At 38.4% G+C, this 23,297-nt stretch overlaps 1 protein-coding gene and 1 long non-coding RNA gene across 5 annotated transcripts; one reads left to right on the top strand and one right to left on the bottom strand.

Moving 5' to 3' along the window:
• Positions 1 to 500: 500 nt before the first annotated feature.
• Positions 501 to 14,044, bottom strand: azi2 (5-azacytidine induced 2). Of its 2 annotated transcripts, none has more exons than XM_049584913.1 (8): positions 13,906 to 14,044; positions 11,461 to 11,714; positions 10,599 to 10,715; positions 10,193 to 10,292; positions 9,368 to 9,501; positions 8,954 to 9,018; positions 7,198 to 7,325; positions 501 to 2,989 (listed from the first exon to the last, which is right to left on the bottom strand). In XM_049584913.1, exons 2-8 carry the CDS (start codon positions 11,677 to 11,679, stop codon positions 2,544 to 2,546), a joined length of 1,209 nt encoding a protein of 402 aa, XP_049440870.1. In that variant the 5' UTR covers positions 11,680 to 11,714; positions 13,906 to 14,044; the 3' UTR covers positions 501 to 2,543. The 2 variants fall into 2 exon arrangements, with proteins under 2 accessions (XP_049440870.1, XP_049440871.1); XM_049584914.1 differs by having other exon boundaries at positions 7,198 to 7,322.
• Positions 13,905 to 22,560, top strand: LOC125893928 (uncharacterized). Of its 3 annotated transcripts, none has more exons than XR_007449944.1 (5): positions 13,905 to 14,041; positions 15,919 to 15,990; positions 17,910 to 18,017; positions 18,741 to 18,832; positions 21,189 to 22,560. It is a non-coding gene; the product is annotated as an uncharacterized LOC125893928 (long non-coding RNA). The 3 variants fall into 3 exon arrangements; XR_007449943.1 differs by lacking the exon at positions 13,905 to 14,041 and adding an exon at positions 14,370 to 14,447; XR_007449942.1 differs by lacking the exon at positions 13,905 to 14,041 and adding an exon at positions 14,457 to 14,615.
• The last annotated feature ends 737 nt before the right edge of the window (positions 22,561 to 23,297 follow it).

The following is a 23,297-nucleotide window of genomic DNA, read 5'->3' as shown; positions in this document are numbered from 1 at the left end:
GTGTAGATACAGTATATCCCGACTCACTGAATTTGTTTTTCTCTTGTTCTTTTTTGGTGACAGCAGAATTGACTCCAATTGTAATCCATGGCTGTGACAGGACAGGTGACTGAGGCTGGTTACTCTGCATTTAAGATAATTGAAAATGTAATGCTAAATTATAAGTATTAAAATAATTATAAGTAGACATTTTTCAGTTAGTTTGTATATTGGCAAATGCCAGTCGCCAGTCTTCAGAGTCTAGAATTATATTTTGAAATTGCTTGTATGCAACATTTCAAAACCCTTAGATGTTCAGTTCATAACAATATGACTAAGAGAAAAGCAGCAGATTCTCCTATTGAGAAGTCAGAGCCCTGAAAATTGTGGCACGAGCCATTAGCTGATAAAATGATTAGAAAATGAGCTTAATGATAAAAGTATTGCTTCAGCCGGGGCATGAACGCTCTGTTTCAAAATATTAAGTGAAAAATAAATATCTATGAGGACAGGAAGCGAAACAAAGTAACTGTTGCTTTATCTGTATACATCAAAGCCTCCAGTTGTACTGAAACACAGACACTCATTGCTAAAAATATGAATAGAGACAGAGCAGCTTCACACAGTAACTTCCTTTCCTTTGTTTAATTGATCATATTTACAAACAGTCTGAAGTGCAGTAAATCTAAAATATAATCCATATCTACTGTACATTGCATTTTGGTTTGCAAATCGTTTACAGAAGTATGAAACTACTGCTGTAAAATAACATTTCTTAAAAATGAACAAAAAGACCACAGTTATCATGAAACAGACCGAAGAAAAATGGAAAAACAAAAGTCTTTTCAACAACCATGGGCCTTTGTGCTTTGTGCACCTATTAGTCAAGTCACAGCTCACATTTCTTAAGGTTAACAGACGCATTGTCTTGTCACCATCACAGACAGCTCGTATACACATCAGAAGTCTTGGGGGTAGGAGAGGAAAATAAAAAAAAAACCTATGGTTTGGAGTGCAAAACCGCGTTTGGCAGAGTACTGAAGCCCACCATATACATTTATACAGATATGCACATACTTCCCTCTGTGTATCTTTGTATTCTACGCGTAATGTGTTTTTTTTTGTACATCCTTCAGTTGTTTCTACTCATCTGACTTAAAAAGAGAAACCAAAGAGAAACTTCCCTCTTCACACAACTTACCTCATACTGCAAAACATATGTATCATAGATTAACATCAGCACAGTACAGAGTTTAGATACATTTTCTATTATTCAAAATCTCAACAAACCTCATCAGGTTTCCAACCTAATCGGGGTTTCAGATACAGGGGAGTGTGTGGAGCTTTTTCATGAGTCCTTCAAATTTAAAAAAACAAAAAACAAAAAAAAAAAAACAACAACCCAAAAACACATCCAACAAAGCACAGCCTCACATCTTACAGGTTCCTTTACAACCAAGAAAAGAAAACAACACAACAGATATCATCTGACAGCAGTTCTGAGAGAATTAAATGTGTGATAACAGGCAGGTTTAAGGAGGCTTGTTTCGAGTTGTGAAATTTATGTGGAAATCAGTTGATCCTTTTCTGGTGCCGGTGAGGGTGCAGTGTGTCGTTTCAGAAAGCAGTACATTTTTAGATTAAAATTATTTGCTACTCATTACGCAGTGTCCTCAAAAATCCAAATACTGTAAGTGCATTCTCAAAAATTATTTGGTAAGCATAAGTAGATTGACAACCTACTCAGATACTGATCCGTAAGGACTCTGATGAAAAGGGGGGAAAGATGCCATTTGGTAGCTGTTAAAATTTGGAACATAAATCTGATTATCCTACAGTTACTGTATGTCTGTCTTCATCACAGTACAAAAACACATTAAGTCCTCATACCTAGACACCTCCTTCACACGATCATGAGACATACATTGGACTACATACCTTTTATACTTTACAGCGATCAAATTTAAAAAGACTTGCAATGGAGGGAGTACAGTTTACAAATCCTAGTACAATGCTGTGGCCCCAGTGATCACTGGCCACAGTGAATGGAGAAGGAGGCCCTTTGAGCCCTATTAGGTTTATTATGACGATATACAGATACAGGCAGGCGAAAGATGCCCGCACACTGATCTGCACGCACAGGCACACTCTGTTTGATGTGTGTATACGCACACACAGAAATAAAACTGCTTGTATGCATGCTTGCACACACTTAAGCATGTGCATACAAGGACACATACACACCGACAAACTATTTGTTCTGCTGAGGGTCTCTCATCAAATGCTCCTCTGCGAAGTCCGATATGTTCACCGATGCGGTGTGCAGAGATAACAGCGTAATGAGTTTACAGAGTCTGTACCTCAAAAAGGCCTCCTCTGGCCTCAATCAGTCCCCACAACCAGCAGGTCCAGTGCAGTCCAGCCCAGAGGAGTGGTCTCATCAACTTAAGGCAGATTAGGTGGTAGCTATGTGGCAGGGTTGGAGTCCATTCATCCATCCATTTGTTTTTTCCCATCCAATTACACACACTATTTAATCATCTATTCTCCCATCGAAGTTCCTCTCAATAGGGCTTGGCCCACTCGGCATTGGAAGGGCTCCTGGGACTGCAGTTTCCAATAGACGATGAGGAGTTGGATGCAGCGGAGTGTCCCTCCCAGAACATGGCATCACTGGGTTTGGGGGGGCTGGGGAAGGACCGTGAGCTGTCATCCAGGGAGGCTTGGTTCAGGGGAGGCGGCGGCAGGACGACGGAGCAGGTGTCGCTGCCGACCAGAGCCTCTCCTGAACAGCTGTGGGAGGGCCAGGGCCCATTGTACCAGCAGTCCTCCCTCAGACTGTCCGGCAGCAGGGTGCCCGACGGCCCGCAGGTAGGAGGGCAGGGCCGGCCGGAGCACGAGGGGAGCGGGGGGGCACTAGGGGGGCGAGGCACTGATGCCCGCGGAACTGTGTGATGGTGGTTGTTCTTTTCCACGTCGTCCAGACACTGAACTGGAACTGTTGAGGCAGCTAGAGGCAGAGAGAGGGGGGTGGATGATAGAAGCAGAGAAATAAAGGACAGAGAGAGGATGGAAGCAAAAGACAAAAAAAAAATTAGATGCAGTCTTAGACATTGTTGCAGAAATGCTTATTAGAGCCTGCCAATGTTTGCCTTGCATTTCCGAGAAAGAGATTTTTTAAAACAAAACTTGACTGTCATTTGTAGAAATAATATTTATATTATCATTTCTACTAATTTCATTGTCATGATATGGGGACATGGTTACATTACTGTAATAACTTTAGCAAAAGGCATGAAGAGACCCATTGCCAAAAGCTGGCACTTGGATGCTCATGCAGATTTTTGGTTATTTTTACCCATTCTTTGATCATATATATTACCAGATTCAAATATATATATATCTGTTAAGTTTCACACAATATTTTATTTAGACAAAGTTATTGCATGGCTGAGAAGACAGAATGAAAAAGCTTTTCACTACCTTAATATTGGGAATACAGTTCAATTTGAGTGCACGTCAGCAGCAACTGTAGACACATTGATAGAGCACAAAAGATCATGGGTGTGATACTGAAGGATAATTCAGAGCAAGTTATTCGTGATGCCTGGAGAGTTTATATCTGGCATTAAATATGGAATTTAGTAGACATACGTACGTCTGCATTAACAGCTGTTTGTCAGAAATGGATATGACTGAACATTTACTTTTCAGCTTTCAGTTTATTTCTGCCATCCATTTTAAGTAGGAACAGAAAAAAAAAATACACAAGAACAGTTTCTTTCCACAGGCGTCACTATGATAAACACTTAAAGCTACAGTTGGTAAGTTTTATGAACTTTGTGTCATATTTTCTGAAACTCACTATAATCTGAAATAATTATATGAGACAGATAGTCTGTGAAAAAAATCAAGTTCCTCCTTCTTTTCTTGCTGCTCACTAAAGGCAATTTACAGTGCCGCACTGAAAACAACCAATCAGAGCCGAGGAGTTTAACAAAGCTGCAAGACATGTAAATCACTGCTCATGTATGGTCAAACTATCAAACTAGGCAGTGCTAATCAAACATGAATCAAGATTCTGTTACTGCATTGCCTGTTTCTTGCCTCAAATGTTGTGAGGAACATTTGTTAGTGCACTGTTTAGCTGTAAAAGGAGAACTTTTTACAGCACCAAGCAGTTGGACCAACTTTCTAATAGAACCTTGATTCATATTTGATCAGCGCAGCCTAGTTTAACAGTGTGACCGCAATGAAAACAACCAATCAGAGCTGAGGAGTCTCTAAAGCAGCTGCCAGTCATGTCAATCACGGCTCGAGAACTGCGGTCAAACTGTCAAACTAGGCAGCGCTGATCCAATATGAATCAAGATTCTATTATCAAGTTTGTCCGACTGCTTGGTGCTGTAAAACATTCTCATTTTACAGCTAATCAGTGCACTAACAAATGTTTCTCACAACATTTGAAGCAAGAAAAAGGCAATACAGTAATAGAATCTTGATTCATTTTTATCAGCGCAACCTAGTTTGAAAGTTTGACCACACACGAGCAGTGATTGATATGAGTGACAGCTGCGCTAAAGACTCCTCAGCTCTGATTGGTTGTTTTCATTTACTTGCGGTAAAACCATTAGAAGGGTTAAACAGCAGTAGAAGGCAGAGGAAATTATTTTTTTTTTTGCAGATTATCGGTCTCATTTTGTGCTGTGTCGATATTGTGACAGTTTCAGCAAATATGACAAAAAGTTATATATATATGTAAATATAAAAGTTACCAACAACAGCTTCAACACCTGTCCATAATGTCTGGAACAATTTTGGTGCAATAATCCTTTGTTGCCAGGTGTCCATCTTACCTGTATATTATATATTCATATTCATCGTCCAAAAAAATAAGTGTTCTTCAAAATGTCAATATCATCACTATCAATCCATAAGCATTGCTGTATACAACTGTATGCCTATTTCTGTGCTTGTACATGAGAGCAACAAAACAGAGTCAAATCCATTATGTGTTATGTGACACACTCCAGGACTATTTTGATTTTGATTAAGTGTTCAGATAACATAATTTAAAAAAAATATTTTTTCAAATTTTCTATGTATAAGGTGGTGAGAAGTGTGTGTGAAAACACGCCTGTTTGTAAAATCCAGTTAGTAGCATAAATGAAGCCATTCTGTCTTTCCTTCAACAGTCTCCTTTTGCATTTGGCACCATGATCGCACCTCTGCACTTGTTTACACGTTGATTAAACTTAGGTTTCTAAGGAGATTTCAGACTTACAAGTTGCGTTCAACAAGCCCTTAGATCCCCAAATAGAAAATAGGCCTCATCTTGTAAAACAGAGAAGAGAGGTAAAATCTCACACCATGCAGCAGGCTACATATTATACAATAAAACCTCTGCAGCATGTAAATACCGCAGTGAACGCGTAAATATCCAAAATAATAATTAGGTTTTGTTCACCAGAACAAATCAAACAAACCCCTATGCATAAACTAAGCCACACTTTTATTCCATACAAAGCATATCAATACACAAATCAGATGTCCTAATCTCACACACACATCATTGCCTTGCTATCAAATCATCATCTTGAGCGAATAATAAAGTTTAAATGAGTATCTCCTCCTGCTTTTCTCCCCTGCCTCTCTCCATCCATCCCTCCCCACTACTCGTCCATGAGAGGGTCTCCTGAGTCTAGGATTTGAATAAAACTGATTCCAAAGGAGGAACATAAGAAGAATACAGATGCACAATATGACTGAATAAATACATAGCTCACCCCCCCTCTTCATCTCTCTCCGTTTCTTTCCTTATTTCTCGTCATCTGTCTCATCTAAGTTACAGGATTACCCTGTTATTCAGTGGAATAAATAGGCCAAGATTTATTTTCTTGCCATATTTCGTTCTAATTTTCACCTCCTAGTCTCCTCTTCTGACACTCGAAGGGAATCGACAACAGAGGTAATCTCTCCTGGGGTAGAATACATCATCATAGAGGGAGGGGAGAGGCAGGACAGACTATTTCGTGATGTCCTTTAGCAAAGTGTTTGAGTACTTTGATAATATCCACAGTCTTATCACACCCTCATACAAATTGCAACAAGGAGCAGCAGGAGAAATCTTTTCAGTGAGTAGTACTTCTTCTCAGAAAAGCCTTCCTTTAACAGAAGAGAGGCAGCAGTACCCCCTCGTCTTTCGTTTGATGTTAGCCACATTAGTTCCTGTGTAGAAAGGCGAGGTTTGGATTCCAGCCACTGTGCTTGAAGTGCACATAAATCTGACACTACCTGACACTCAGGTTATAGAGACATTTTCAAATGTCACATTGGTTAAATATGCCAGAGCTTGTCAGTATATTTATGTCTCATGACAGACTCAGGGTTGTTATATGATTTCTAACTGTAGTTTTTAACTTTACAATTCAAGGATTAGTTTTCTTTTTTAAGTTGGGTACAGACAGCTTATGTAGAGAGCACACTCTGCCTTCATTATTCAATTGTATGGGAGAAAATTAGCATTGAACACTATCAGGTTGGAATCAAAGGTTAGTTAATATATTTTTTGTCAGAAAAACATATTTAAAAAAGTTAAAAACCAACAAAAAACTAGAAGAGCACTCAGAGAGTGAAGTCCTCTGCCAAAGCCAAAAGCCCTACTTTGCAATGTTAACGAAATTGGAAAAACAATTTATTTATCCGCCCCATGATTCAGATCCACTCCCAAATTTGATAGGTTCTTCCTTGGCTCACGCTACACTCTTTCACCAAGTTTCATAAAAATCAGGCCAGTAGTTTTTCCATAATTCTGGCGACAGACAGACAAACAAACTGAACCAAAAACATAACCCTCTTTACAGAGTAACAAGTACCTGTGCAATTAAGGAAAAAGCAAATTGATTTTTGTTTTTTATACTAGTCTGGGAGACTTAAGGAACCTGATAAAAAACATTTCAATGCTTCACTGCATCTCAGTGGTAGCCTGTGTGAAATTGCTCTAAGGGTATACAGGGGACACAGGATGCTCTGCATGCTGTATATGATGGAGGTGGGGAGGTGTGAAAAAGCAGAAGGGAAGCAGTGCTGGTGGGTTATCATATATACTGAAACCAGCACAGATATTAAGATTGAAATTGTTTGTATCAACATATACGGCGACCACAGCGCGACCCTGATTATGCCCACATTTTGTGTGCATAGGTGTGTGTGCCTCACCTTGTCTTGTCTCACTGATGAGAGGCCTGAGTTTCCTTATCAGGCCCGTTTGGTGCTTCAGCTCTGAATGAAGACGAGTGAGCTCGCAGCACAAAGCCTCATACGTCTGCTGCATGTTCCTCTCCCTGCTGTGTTGTTAGAAAGATCCAACTGTCAGAAAGGATCTCATGTGGTTATGATCATAAGCTTTGTGGCGCATAGTTTTACTTTGGTACCATTCAAATATCCTTGATATTATTGGACTTACTCAAAAAGGAAGGCACTTTGTGTTCTTATTCTTCATTTAAACTCAAGGAAAGTTTAATTTCACCTGTTTGCTGACACTCCAAAATGTAAAACTGGCATATCCATTTGATCAAATTTGATAGGATATATAAACACAGAAACCTTGTCTATTTAGCAAATTTCAGAAATTCCTTCCTTGTATATGCTGATTAATTTAACACAGTCACCTGCTGGTTTAAATCCACACAACTACTACAACACAAACTACTGATGGATTAAATGCTAAACCACCCAGTAGCATCAGCTGCTCTACAAACCCACACCACAGTTTAAAAAAAAAATGGAGGTATTTGAGGCAATACCTACAAACTGTCCTATCCACACCTTATGTAAAGATGCAAAATCTCATCAACACTTAGCATTAACTTCAAACACCTGCCTGAAACAGCAAATAAAAAAAAAATTGAGAAGAGATCGTGAAGAGAAAAACTGAGGAAAAACTGGAGCTTTTTGTGCTGCTAAAAACTAACACCATCTGAAAACTGCTGACACGTGAAACAATTAGGATGCACCACAAATAGAATTTTCTTCATGAAATGTGAGACAATGCTAATTTACAGAAGATTATCCTCACTGAAAACGTAGGTGGAGGGCAATTCCATATGCTATAGACTGTGTATACATCAAAACACTAGAGTGCCAATTTAAACTGTTTGTAATGGACACAGGTGTTAAGGATTTAGCTGGTGCTGATCACGTACCATGTCCAGGTACTTCTGAGGTTATCTGCATATCACAGGCTGTTATGCAGAGTTAAAAATGTGTAAAGCTGCACCCTCCTCTAGTGGCCAAATGGAGCAATTACAACACCAGCAGACACCATGCAGTGTATAACTGTGACATCCCATGCTCAACAATACAGCTATCTAACCAGTGTAGTCTCTCTCTATAGCATTTCTTCATGTCACAGCTTCTAACTTTCTTACAAATGTTTTCAGGCTCATTCTGGTGTTTTAACTATATGACATAGCTAAATTATCCCTATGCTTACTTTCTAAGGAGCAGCTGAACTCACTTACCATTATGTTTAATGTAAAGCCATGATATTGCATTTGCAGTTAAAAGACAGATTAGAAATGTCTTCCATGTGTTCCATTTAAGTGCACATGTAAAGCATTGCATTCACAAGCTGTCAGAAAACAAAAAATGATCAAGCATGGACGTTTTGAAAAGGATAACTACCTGCATTTAAAAGCCTGCTACTGAGCAGCAAAGTCCAGTATCTCTGGAGTCTACGTTAGGGTAAATAAATTCAAACTGATTCGCTGCATGAGAAGCAAATGTATTTAAAGTAACAAAGACAGTAATAAACACTTTATTTCTCCATTGTTTACACTCATGGTTGCTTATGATGAATATCACCAACTGAGGAATCATCATTTTATTTACCACTGCAACGGTGAATTCTTGCTTTGTCATTTCTGGTCAACGAAATGAGGGCTGTGCACTGGATATGTATGAAACACTATACCTTGCATTATACTTTGCGTCACAGGTCTGGTCCAAGTCTGGTCCGTTAAGGCCATGGGGTTCCTCCTGAAACAGAGTTAAGTTATGCAATTTAGAGAGTGTCTGAAGTTGTATTTTTGTGCTCTTCATTATAACATAACTTAGGACTCCTCCACTCTCCTTCAACCTCTATTCTCCGTTATATTTGTTTATCCCCTGCATCCCTCGGCAATTCATCTTCTACTGTTTAAGTTCAAGCATATCCTCCCCTGCCCCACTTCTCTCCACTACTCTGTGTCAACCTGTCTGGCTCTGCCCTAACACCTCACCTCCTCTCCTCTAGTTATACCACATCTATCCAAGAGCAGTGCTGTCCCTCTTATCTTACACCTTTTTTCCTTAAAGGGCCTCATCCTTTCTTCCCAGCTTTACTTACCCCACTTCTCTCCAGCAGTCTACTGTTTTCCAGTGTCACTCTCTCCAGCTCCTCCTGCAGTTTGTGGATCTTTAGCTCGGTGCTGACTCTGTCCACCTGCCAGTAGTCCTGAGGGCTGTTCAGGCTTTTCATCACTGGATACACACAATTAAAAAGACAACTACTGAACTTCATTCAGTATAAAAGACATATCCTCATAATTATCACTTCAATTGTAGTGTTTGTTGTACTGTAATTGTAATTACAATGAATCACATACTTGGTGAGATAAAGTAGTAAATATAGAGCAATACACTTTAATATGTAAAGCTGATATGGTTTTATACAGTGGTCAAATAAGTGCAAGTTAAAGTCCTGCATTCACATTTTACTTAAATAAAAATATATCAGTATTCTCAGCAAAAATTATTAAGTGTATAAAAATTAAAAGTGTTTCTTATGCAATGGCCCCTTTCAGAGCAATATAAGTTGTCGCTCGTCAAGGTGGAGCTAATTTCAAATAATTTCTATGCTTTGACGTAATTAAATCTACAAAAAACACTATTCTATACGTTTATCACAGATTCTGTAAGTAAAATCTTAATTTGAAAAGCCCCTTGTAACTACAGTACAGCTGTCACATTAATGAACTACAATAATTCCTTCTGAAATGCAGTGTAGTAGAAGTATTGAGCCATATAAAATGTAAATGATAAACACACAAGTGGAGTCAATGTAGCTTCCTACTGTATTTGTTCCTTTAGAGCATCATATAAATTCCATTGTTCATACAGGTCGGTGGCTGTTACACAGGGTAGAAGACAACCATGTGTGCTCTACCTTTACCTTGGCTGGTCTCCATCTCCGTCCTCAGCTGAAGCAACTCCAAGTCTTTGGCCTGGAGCTGCTCCGTCAGCAACCTCTCACTCTCGCTCTTCTCCTTTTTCTGACAGAGAAAAAGAGGTGGGGGAGGAGATGAAGGGAGCGTCAGCATTCATACCAATGCACCAAACACACACTGTCTCTCTCGGCCCCAGGTAAGATCGGTGCACCTGTGCTGTATTTGTGTAACAGTGTCATAAGCTTGGTGTTTCTACCTTGAGATTTGAATCAAAATTACTGCAAAATTGTTCAAAACACACTCTTTGTTTTCCTTAAACACATGCATGTGATTTCAGGTTTGCAACATACTTGATCTTTGTGCCAGGCTCTAGTCAGTTTGAGGAAAATTAAAATGAAACAGTAAACGCACCAGTTTGTTAAGCTCCATCTGCAGGTCCTCCTTCTCTATATAGATACCTCGGTAAGCACTGAAGGCCTTGTTCACATACTGGGGACCCTCTGATGGAGGAGCCTCTGGCCTGAAGAGCTACAGTGGAGAGAGATAAAACACACAGAAAGGAGACGGGAGATCAATTTCACTTAATTCACATGTCTGTGGTAGGAGGTTACTTTGATCCCACCACATCCTATCTTGATGGACCAAATGCTGCAGCAGATAAAACCAAAAGTGATAAGAGGAAATTAGACACTCCCAGAGAGACAACTCTGCCCACATGTTGTGCAGCACTTTCACTTTAGCCCGCCATCTGTATTAAGACCCTTCCTGCTTAAAAAGCTCTGTCTGTATTATACTCCATCCTTTGTTTTTGCGTGTGTTTTTTTTAAAAATCCAATTTCAGGAGCCAAGTGTAGCGCTCCAACACATTGTTTGGCAGTACCATACTTTTCCAGAACCCCTCTCTGTTTTTAGACAGAGCAGATTTATTTCGCATTGTTTTAAAGCTTTGACTATAGGCCAACAATATTAATGATGCTGGCATGCACACTCTCCCAGAGGCAAATATTTTGCAGTTGAATCTGCTGAGGTTTTTAAACTTTCCCTGAGCATTTTATGTCTGTTCATAATTCTGATGTCTTGGAAAACAACTTTCTTTCACCTCTCAATAGCACACACCCCTTCTACACCTTGCTCTCTGGTTTTCATCATCTGGATGAGCAGCATGTTCTTCTACATCATTCTCTCATATAGACTCTCTCATCATTCTATTAACTCTCTCTTCCATCTTCTCCTCGCCTCTCTCCCACCATCACCCCTTTGTTTACGTCTATACCTTATCCTCCAGCTGCTTAACCCTCTTCCTCAGCAAGGTATTCTCTCGCTCTGTGTCTCTCAGCCTCTTCTTAATGTCCTCATAGGCTGTGACCAGGGCAAAGTGGGAAGCGACGGATTCATCGCCAGCGCACACTGATACAGGACTCTCGCCAGCGGCGGTGTAGGCTGTCTCGTGTTTAAGGATACAAATGTCATCATCCACTGCCAGGGGCTCCATGCCTGCACAGGCCTACTCTGACGCAGATAGAAGACCTGGGGATTACAGAAAGAGTTTCATTTTCACAGTGAGAAAGCCAAAGAACAATAAAATGACTGAATTAAACGAAGTTCCGTTTCGGTTTGAGAACTTAAATAAGCACCTGCTATCATAAAGCATTTGTTTTTCCTTGTGTTTACGACACACTGGCTTACTAAGTAACTTTGTGACTAGTTTCTGCACATTATCGTGACATGAAAAGGATCTGCTATATTTTATATTACATAGTTCACAGATCGTTCTGCAATAAAACAGCGTCACAGAGCTGTAACATTGCTCAGTTGATGACACTTGCTGCAGGAAATGTATAATGCATCATTTCCTGTGTGCAAGAGACATTTTTACAAGGAACGAGCTGCCTGAGGTTAAGTGTTAGAATAACAGCAAATGCAAAAAAATCTCTCTCTCTCTCTCTCTATATATATATGATGATTGGTTTGTTGTGGCAGTATTTTGAAAACCAAACCTGTTTGACACACAGATTAAATGAAGTGTCAAGGTATGTTAACATGGACACACACAAAAGTCGAGCACAATGGTTAAAGCTTATGCAGCAGCACCTCATATATGTTGTTTAGTCTGAATCTGAAAAGAAACTGTGATTAACTGACAGAGTTTCAGCTTAAATATGATGGGTCAACCTATTGTAAACTCGCTCGGAAAGTTTGTTCGACAGATGTGTTTTCTTTCATCATTACTTCATGCTGGACTTCATCAGAAGGTCTGGAGCTGATACTAGGTGTGACTAGGCTGTTTGAGATGGGCCTCATCAGGCCACATATGAATAAACTCAGTGCCGCCACCATCAGGCCTGCTATTGTATCTTGAGCAGAGTTGACACAACCTCCACAAAACTTTAATCATGTGGCTTATTTGAACAGTCTATTCCTGTTTAAAATATATTTATACATTTGTGAGTATTTGGCTACTATACAAGTGAAGATGAGAGTAAAAGTGTGCAAACATCTACACATTTTAATAAAAAAGCATTACAGCATTTGCAGTGGGGTTATATAAAAAAATGCCAGATCTATAATAGTGTGCGTGAGGTCTTTTGGGGGAGTTTTTCCTTATCCGCTGTGTGGGTCCAAAGGGCAGATGGATGTCGTATGCTGTAAAGCCCTGTGAGGCAAATTGTGATTTGTGATATTGGGCTTTATAAATAAAACTGATTGATTGAAATTGATAGTACAGCTGCTGTAAGGAAATTTGTGCTATGTGGTATTTTTGCGTGTACTGTAGTTTTGGCACATGGCATTTGATCCATGACTGCTTGCTTGAGTGCTTAATACAAAGGTATACTTCTATTGTAAACAGGTGCAGAGGACCTGTTGTTACAGGTCTATCATTCAGACCATCTGACTCTCAGCAGGAATTAAACCAGTCCAGTCAAGCTTCCTGGAACTGATATACCAGTAGACTGAAACTAACCTAAACCCCACACCCTCCTTGTATCTGATGGAGCAGCTGGGCAGCAGAGACGGTGCAGCCAACGCTGGGTGATGATGTCAGCATGCAATGATGCAGCAAACACTGAGGAGCCAAGTTTTTAACACTGAAGGCCGAAGATTTTAGAAAAATAAGTTTTAGGAGCACAGCTGGACATGCTATGAGATCCATGCCGTGGATACAGAGCAAGAAAAAACACAAACGCCGGGCCGCTGACTTTAAAGGACGACTTGAGAAAATGTATGAAATCGAAAGTGACCCCAGATAGTTAAAACGAAAGTCAACGTGAATTCAAAACAAGGCAGGAATAGCAGCGTCATTTCGTTCGACCTCCCTCGATAAAATATAAAAGCTAACAGCTAGCAGGGTAATGACAGCAACGAAGAGACCTTGTTAGGTTCATATAAGACACTGAAAAGCTGCCATAATTGGGATGTAAACAATCAATGACTCTCGTTTGTAAACGATGCTAACGTTGTGGTGCTAGCTTCCGTGAGCTCTGTTGACAACCGACAAAACACATTAACAGGTAGTTCTAAAATATCTGTCAGAGTAAATAACACAATAAGCAGACAATGACCTAGACGAACATAACACATGTATCAACAGATACGGTGATTAAAATGATCGATCTGTTGATGATAACAGTTAGCTAGCTCTTAGCTAACGTCTCCTGGCTATTTGCGGCTAGGTGAAGCAAAAGCAGTCGATTATTTTCCCCTCTCGACTCTCACCCACCGTGTAAGACGCTGTCCTCAATTGGGCGACAGTGGACCACACAGGATTATCATTTAGTCTTGAGAAAAGAAGGCCAGTTTCTCGGAGAAAAACAAAGAGACGAGGCTGGACTCTCGCACCGTGTCAGAACTGACAGGTGAGGAAACAAAAACTTCCGGGAGTCACTTGACTGCTGAAGTCCTTTCAAAATAAACGCACGATGTAAATAGAAATGAGTGACAATAATACTCGTGGCCTGCTAATTTGTGCACGTTTAGGAAGAACATAATCATTAATGAATGAATTATCTTAGCTGGACAACATGTAAAAGAGGAGGAAGCTTTGCTGCAATAATAATAATAATAATAATAATAATAATAATAAAAAATAGAAAAAGTAATAATATACTGATGAGGCTTCCAGTCGATAGCATGAGCCTATTCAACTAACATTTTATTTTATTTATTTATTATATTTAGTTTGATGTTGATGTTCCTGTGTATAACGTCATGTGGACCTGATGGTGGTACCAGAGTAAAAGTCAAGGGTCATAAAAGTCTCAGGTTGGTAAGATATCGATTAACGTTACCCAGGGCCAAAGTGGCCAGCGGGCGGACTATCTAACGTTAACCTTACATCCTAACAGTTTTCATCCAGAGCTAGCTAAAGACGGCGACTAGTAAGCTGAGCACCGATACAAATAAACGAAATATAACGTTAACCAACTTAAGGTACTTTCTAGAGCAACTTTTGTACGTCTGACTATAGGAACAGCTGCCTCCTAACCTGCTAGCTTAAGGTTAATTTTTACTTTAATGGTAGACAGGACGGACAGGACTGCGTTACAGTTACTTTTAACAACGTTAGCTAACAATGCTAGTATTTGTTCTCTTGCTAAGCTAAAGTAAGATTACCTTCCACGGACACTCCCAACATGTAACGTTAGCTGTTAATATTTTTGTGAAAAATACATGAAAATAATATTTTAATATGACAAAACGTAGATTTTATTATATTATCTGTTGCACTTCTTGTCACTCTTTCGGCCGGTAGGTAACGTCAAAAGTTAGCCATGTAGCTAGCAAGCTAACTGTTAATCACCAAAGTAAAAATGTAAGGCTAGCTTAAATGTCATCTTTGTTTTTGGTTATCACACATACATTTTTGTCAAAATTGCTTTAATTGTCAATTGAAGTGATGCAATATTTTAATATATTTATGTATGTATGATTAAATATATATCTACTTTTCAAATTATAACCAGCCTTATACTGTTGCAACTTATTTTGTCCAGCATTGCACAGCTAAAGATTAGCATGGGTCAAGCCTCTAGTTAAATGGGGACTTCTTCCATTTTAAAATTTATACATCAATCATATGGTTTAAGGCAGTCCAAAAATACCAGTAAAAATGAAAAACTCTCCCAAATTCAAAAACTTTTTTTTATTCTTTTTTTAATGGTATCAGGTTTAATCCATACAGTTATCTTAAACAAAGGTAGCTATAAAATTTGACAAGAAATCAAAACAAACAAACAAAAAAAATTTGAAGCTCTGTTTTATATGGAAACGTTTACATTCACAAATGCAAATGGACTAAAAAGATGCCTCTCATACAACACTTTAAAATAGAAATTAGGCACTAAATTGAAACATTGCATGGATTGAACTGCAGTAAAGCAATGAAAGCAACTGAAATTTGTAAAGCCTTAAATACGTTTCTTGATACCCAAAATGTTGACACCGAGAGCACCCAATGTTCTGAGTATATTGGCACATTTTCTGTTTCACAACTGAGAACACTACAGTAGAATAAAGGTCATTTGCATACAAAAAAGAAAACTGACATTTTGTGGGTCCATAAAATCAGGCTCCCATACATTGTTTTCAGAGCAGCTCCATACTTTGTATCCTATGACATGACAAATTTGAGACTTGTCTGGTTTCTGGCTTTGAAAGAGAGTAGCTCCTGTTCATAAATACTGACTTAACCTTTGTGTGCTCTGGAAATAACATATTGGAATTCTTCATTTAGGTGGTGTTCCCCTTTGAGGCTGATTCCCTGCCAAGCAGCCCTTCCTGACTGCTACTGCTGCTGAACCTGAGTGTGAGATCCATTTATTTCTTCAATGTTATAGGTGATAACTAGGAAATAATATATGACAATGATGAATGAGTTTGGAAATTGCAGTCTTGCAAACCTTTGACATGTTTTTATAAAAACCATGAATTGATAATGATATCACTTGAAATTCCAACAGAAAGTCCTCCGGAGTGTGTCCTTTTGGCAACTTCAGCACTCTGGACTTTCCCTCAGATTCAGTCTTTGTGAGGAAATCCAAAAGCTGGAGTGTGGGACTTTTTGTCTTCCCTTTCTGGCAGTGAGAGCAATTACACAAATACTGTCAATGTGTGCTTATGACATATGCCTGAAACTGAGCTTCACCATTGGTAATCCATGTTTTTATTGCCATTGATTGCTTTGTTTTTTAAAAAACAAAACAAAACTTTAATCTTTCTCTAAATATAAGAGTTTCTTTTTTTGGAGTATCCAAATCAGAAACTTTTTTTGATGCTTATTAAGGCTTTCTGCCACAGCTTTTGCCATACTCCTTGCTGCTGCTTTGTTGCTGTGGTCTTTCCCTACTTCCTGCCCCCTTTAGTTTTGGCTTGTTGACATAAAATGCATCAGTTCTGTTGTGCCAGCATGGGAAAGTTGCCACAGACACTAGACACTGTGGCTGCAGTCAAATAGTCTTTTTCACTTTGGAAGGTTGTTAACTGAGAGATAAGACCCGAAAGTGTCTACGTGGCAGCCATAATAACAGCGGTCAAATTCTCTAAATGCTAAGGAAAGGTGCTTCAGTGCTTCCTTTCTCCTCCTTTAGCATAGATTACACTGAACCATCATTTCATCATCATCCAACCATCATCATCAATTAAATATTTTTTGTTACTGGGTTGTCCAGGTTTAATTAACCTTCATCAAACAACACGGTAAAAGCACAGGGGGCAAAGTATCTAAAATACACTTATAGTAGTCCATCATGGAACACTGTGGTGTCATTAACACCAGACCCATGTCAGAAACATCCACTGTCACATAATTACGTAGCCTTGTGTAAGTGCAGTCAGATTCTCTCAGCACCATAGTTGTCTTTTCCTAAGTCTATATGAATTCTCCTTCTAAACTTTCCTTGATCTCATGATGTTTTACATGGAGGTCAAGGAAAAGTGTTCAGGAAAAGACATAGGATGTAACTTTTTTGACTATTTGGCCACAGCCCACAAAATACAGAGAGCTTTCCTGGCAGTGATAGGCCTAATTGCCATTGTCTGAACTCGTTTGGCAAGGGCTTCAATTTAAAAGACGTTTATTTATATGTAAAAGTTCAATGACATGATTTGACACTATAGAATCCTCAACTAGTTGGCCCATTCATCAGCTCCAAATAAAACATTTAAATTTCCCCAAATAACTTTAAAGCAGTAGGTTTAGTAAATCTGATTACTAAAAGAGAATGATGTCTGGTGTCAGATGATAGATGATATTATTTAATGACCAAGTCCAACATAGCTACAATAATTGATCAAGAATATTATACAGGTCTAATAAAAAAATATTTTATTATCATTTTTTAATTTATGTGAAGATTGGGAAATCTGTGTTTTGTCAGTGAGAGAAAAACATTGGTTTCATGAGTGTGGCATTCACCAGCAGACAGTAGTTGTGCTGGACTTATAGGGTGTGTACGGTATATGTGTAAAAATCTCACTCTCTGTCATCATGTCTAATTAATATAAGGCTTTAAATGGTATCATCCGAACAGTTCTACAGCTTTAAGTAGAAATCAATACTAAGTTCATGTGGTCTCAACTTGCTTTTATGATTTCTAATGTTGGTCTTACTCCTCCGTGATTTTTGGAAGCTTATAACTCGTATTGACTGCTGTTCAAATGTATATATGGCTTTATTCACTTTATCACCAAACATGGTCTAAGTGTGCTATGTTATTCACTTTAAAGGACAGATGAGTCAAAAGTTTGAAAGAAAAACTTCAGAGGAAGCTGCAAAGATCACTGATATGACATCTGAAGAGAAACCTGAGATGTGCCTCATAAAGACTCGTGAATGTAAGCCAAACACTTGCAAAATGTCATTTCAGTAGATATTGTGTTTATACTCATTTCCTGGTGACTGTGACACACACTAGTTTAGTTTTATCCAGAGTCTTTAAGAAAGAAAAAATGTGTTTCAATTCAAGTTTTAATCCTTTCTTGTGTTCCTGTCCCAATATAATTAATACTCTTTACTTTTTGTATGTGCCTTATCCTGCACAGTCCAAAGCTAGTTTGCAATGTTTTTTAGGCTTTCTATCAGTCTTGATTTAAGGTTAACGTTGTTAGAGTCAATGACATGAGATGACCTTTTCCACCATCATTTGAATAACAACTATTCATTTCTTTTCTGGGGTTCAGTCTATTGCAGTAGTGTCTTCAGGCTCTACTTAAACATACATAAAAACTTTAACTAGTAGTTTGTGAATCCTTTGTGCTTGTTCCATCTCGTAAAACTGTTTTTCTTTCCCTAAGAGATACCCATCAATTCAAATCTTTTAATACCTAAGTGTTATATGCAATCCAAACCTCCAGCATGAAGGAACACACAGTACTAGTCATTACAGCTTGAACTGTTTTATGTTTGTATTTTTGCATTTTATATTTATAATTATAAATGCATTTTAAAACAGTTTTCTTCTTGCCCTGGAACTGAGGCCTGCAGAAGTGTTTACTAAATGTAATGTGGGCAGTAGAGGTGGGGACTTCTACTTTTTTTGTGTGTTAATATCATTGCAGTGTTGTCAAAGGCTCAGTTGCTGCTGTCTGACATAGAGCACCTGCTGGACCAGTGCACAAAAGGCCCCACCAATCGGAGACAGTGCAGAATGGTAAGCATAGAGGCAGGTGTGCAAATCCTTGAACAAACCTCATTGAACCAATTTACTAAGCCATTACCACAATACTTTCCTTACTTTCAGCAAGTAGTTTTATTTCTCTAATCTTACTACCGCCTTAAAGGAATATTTCACCCAAAGAATGATAGTTTGTGTATCAGTTACTCACCTGGTGTTACCATTGAATTCATGAAGAAAACTTCGCTTTTCTCACATGCTTCCAGTGAACGAAGAATCCAAAACAAAAAAAAAAATCTCGATGAACTGAAGTAAAGGGGGGCCATGTTTAACAACAACAAAAAAACTATCAAAATATCCATTGACATATCTAGCCATATGCTCAGTATTTCCCAAACTCATGTATTTTCGACAAAATCTTAATATTTAAAACACCTCTGCATAGACTAGTAGTGCGCCCAGGCAAGAGTTCAAACACAAGTGCTTTCTCAGGTGTGCTATTCGTCCGTATGTGAGACTGTTTATGCAGTAGTGTTTTAAATTGTATTGTAGCAAAAATACATTTTGTTTGGGAAGTATTGAGCATATAACTGGATGAATGTGACTTGGATTATACTGCACAAGTTGTGTGAGACTTTGTAAACGGATGTTTTGATATAGTTTTGCTGTTGTTAAACATGGCCTTAGAATTTTCTCTATTTTTGGATTCTCTGTTTAATATGGGGGCATGCGAAAAAAGTTTAAATCTAAGGTATCACTGAGTGAATAATTGATATACAAATGATCATTTTGTGTGTGAAGTATTCCTTTAAAGACTGCAATTAGGGAGCATAGTAGGTCATGTGGTTCCATGAGGTTTGTCTTCTTTTGTTCCTTTCCCCCCTGGCACTGCAGCTCTTTTGTTATGGCTTGGCCAGTGAGGTGTATTTGTTTAATTCATTTAATCCTGTCTTTAAAGCACATAATGAAGCAGATAGTACTATTACATTCACTCAATACTGAGGTCAGAAGTTGTCAGGCTACATGAGTTCCCTACAGTTGCATAGCAACGCAGTTAATTTGCCTTCTCAGCTGCTGCCTGAGACGTAAACTGAATTGGCATCAATGTAGTTTGCAGCTGACATACGGTAGGAGCTGCTTAACTATTTTACCATTTAATTATTGCTGTGCACGCTAAGCCGAACTGCTGAGCTTCTTTTACATGGTTTTCCATCAAAGCGATCAGGGGACAAACAGCTGTAAATATTAAATCCTCCTGACCTATTTTGTGAGGTACCAGAGGGGCCAACACATAAAACCTTTTCCAAAACCCTTTGGTCAGACAGGAGAAAAATATCTTTGCTTTAAACAAACAACTTTAGTGCATGGAGTTTTAATTTAGGAGCTGTTATTTCGCTCAGCTGATTTACAACAGCCTCCATAGCTGAAGCGATTTCATCCATGCTTGTTTCCATTTTTTTTTTATTCTGGCTTTTGCTCAGTTACATGATGTTCCCAACCACAGTCCCACCTGCAAAGGCAATGATTGACTCAGTGGTTTCTTCTAATAGAAAAAAAAGAAAGGCCTTTGAATCTCTCAGTAACATTTCAGATGTAGGTGCTTCTTCAGAGGTCTAGAACGAGGCCAGCAAAACACAAAGTTGGATTGATAGTAAGGACTGTTAATACGTTTTTTTATTTATTAGAAAGCATACAACAGGGATATTTGCAGGTCTATAAAAAGTATTAAAATGTCTTAAATTAATTTTTTAAATAAAGATTAGGCATTAAAAGTAATTAAATTGTCTTAATTTTTTAAAATTTGAATATGTGAGGTCTTAATTGTCACAAACATTTTATGCAATTTAATGTGTCCATGTTTTAATTTCTTTTTGTCAAAGTGAGTCAAGTTCTTCTGGGTGAAAGTCCACATTTCTGATAAAACAAATATTTAAACCTACCATTTAACCTAATACTGTCTTTGTACTTTATCTTGTACTGTGTATTTGCGCTTACCTGTTGGCAAAATGAAGATTAACCTAAGTCACTCTAATAGCCATATTCCTACACAAAACCTACCTCTGCACTGGACCACATAGTATATGCTACTTACTTTTATACTTACCTGCATTGCTTGAATAAGAAAAAGATTATTTGTCCAAAAATCAGTCTTAAATTTGGTTAAAATTATCTTAAAAAGGTCTTAAACTGCATTAAATTAAAGTATTTGATACCTATAAATACCCTGTGCAAGCACATAGACACACACACTAGAAGACACATTTTTGGAACATACTGCACAGGGCAGTTTTTAACTAATGGATATGCAGATGACCTTGTTATTATTTTACATGTATGTGCTCAGGCATGCTGTGCACAGTGTGACCTAGTGTGCATGTTGTTGTTGTGACAGATTCAGCAGTGTCAGGTCAGCATAGAAGAGGATGGAGAAACCTTGGATATAGAGGGCTTCAGGTTCACGAGTGCAGTCAGCAGGGAGGACCTGAGATCACTCACTGTTGGAGGAAGAGGATGCCAGGGCAACACTTAACTGATGGCTACCGTAGTGATTTCATCACACAAAGTCAACAAGGTCAAACGACTGATAGAGGTAACGATGGCAGACGGAGAGCCGACATATGACATGAGTTAAAATGATGGGAGAAAGGCTAACAGTTGACATGTGTTGCTCTTTACAGCAGAGAGACAAAGCAGTATGACACCATGGTGTATAAAGGATACAGACCATTTTTACAGTAGATAAATGTTCCAATTGTTCCTAATGTTTTATGAATTATTAGTTCATTGTTGCTTATCTTCAGATTTTTGATTCTTGTGAACATAGTTTGACAGTTTTGAATTGCCATTTTTGGCACGTTTGAGTCATTTCTGAATATGTCCATGCAGTTGACTCAAAGGGTTGTTTATGTTAGTGCCACAGTATATAGGATGGATATTATATAGTTAGAATGCTGTTGTTTAGGCTAATGGTTATGCCTTGCATTATTTATTTCACTCCTGTTAGTCTTGTCCAACCCAGCATAGTACATTTTGCCGTTTCAGCAGCACGAAGCAAATGGAACAGTAGCTCACTGGCATTCTGCACATTTATGCCTTTATTTCATTTAGCGTTGTTGCCTTTAAGTGTACTGTGGGTCACGCACACCTTGAATATCCTGTATACAACAGCACACCGTGTAGGTTAGATGGGGACATGGCTTTCTCTTTGATTATACAGAGCTGTTGGACTATTCAGTGTCCTTTCTGTTTGTTCCCTATTGTAGATCATCTTGCTCCCTAAAAGCACCTCCAGTGCTCCTATTATAGTAAAGTTTCACAGCCCTCCATGCTTTTTAGTGCAGTTGGCTCGAAGAAAAACAGTATAATAAATACAAATGACAGTGCTATATTTCGGTACCTGAAGGTCTATAAGAAGTCTTATAATTGAATAACCTGAAGTCAAGACCTTTAAAGCTCATAAATAAAGTTCAGTGCATTGGAGGATGATTATGACAGTGCAGTGTGTCTTAAATGTGTCACTCTTCCTCACTCCACTTTGCAGGAGTTTTTCCAAACAGTTCAGATACATTATTCGTTGTGTCTTTACTTCTCTGCTGATTTTGGTGAAGAAACATTTAAAAACATTTTGTATTAATTTAAAATTGAATTCTAGACATGTAAAACCACTTGCATGACATCATTAACATCAGTTGTCAGTATCTGATGATACATTTTGTTTTCTAAATATTGTTATACTGTAGCATCAGCTCCAAAGAGGAATAAAAGATAACTGGTTAAATTAGTTTTCCTACTGATTACTCGCAGCATCTTTTCTGGTTTTACAATAATTTTATCTCAATAATCCTTCAAATTTCAATTCAAGCGCAGTCTGCAGCGAAATTACATTATAGCAAATGGCCATTGACCTGATTGTGTCAAGGGAAGCTAAATGCAGTATCAGTGAGAGCAATATTCTCATCAGCCCTTTATTACCCTTTGAATTCCATTTCTGTATATGTTAAGGGGAAGTACAGTTGCCTGTTTAATAGTAGTGTACCATTTTAATCACTCAATCTGCATCATTTTATTAACTTCACACATGAATAGCCTGGGTTTTAGCACCCACCATTAGTTTGTCAACGTAGAATTAAATATGAAAATCTAGTGAAGAAATTGTAAAATAAATCCCCTTGATGGTGAGACCAAGATATAAAAATGAATCAGTCTTTCCTCGCCACGAAACGCCCTGCCTAGACGTGAGAAAGTAGGCTGTTTGGTTCTGAAATGAACAAACGAGACCTGCCAGTAGATTAACAAGTGTCAGAGCATCAATGTAACCAATTAACAAACTCCCAATTAGACTGTCTGCTGAACGATTAAACCCAGAAGTTTACCAAGCATTAACATACTAAACAGACTGACATAATGTATGCAAATAAGGTCATTATTATGCATGTGCTAGTTCAGTGCCCAAATTAAGTGCTTGTTTGGAGCACTCGGGATGTGTTTGCAAGCATGAGCT

The sequence above is a fragment of the Epinephelus fuscoguttatus genome, linkage group LG8, assembly GCF_011397635.1.
Source record: "Epinephelus fuscoguttatus linkage group LG8, E.fuscoguttatus.final_Chr_v1".
In the NCBI taxonomy this organism is placed as follows: Eukaryota; Metazoa; Chordata; class Actinopteri; order Perciformes; family Serranidae; genus Epinephelus; species Epinephelus fuscoguttatus.
Note: the sequence above shows the minus strand (reverse complement) of the source record. Positions and strands in the feature narration are given on the sequence as shown.

Excerpts from the sequence above, each read along its gene's own strand:
- azi2 (XM_049584913.1), bottom strand. The coding sequence starts at position 11,679 with ATGGAGCCCCTGGCAGTGGATGATGACATTTGTATCCTTAAACACGAG. Across the intron at positions 10,293-10,598 it reads AGATGGAGCTTAACAAACTG|AAAAAGGAGAAGAGCGAGAG; the intron begins GTGCGTTTACTG and ends TTTCTCTGTCAG. Across the intron at positions 9,502-10,192 it reads GGAGATGGAGACCAGCCAAG|TGATGAAAAGCCTGAACAGC; the intron begins GTAAAGGTAGAG and ends GTGTGTATCCAG.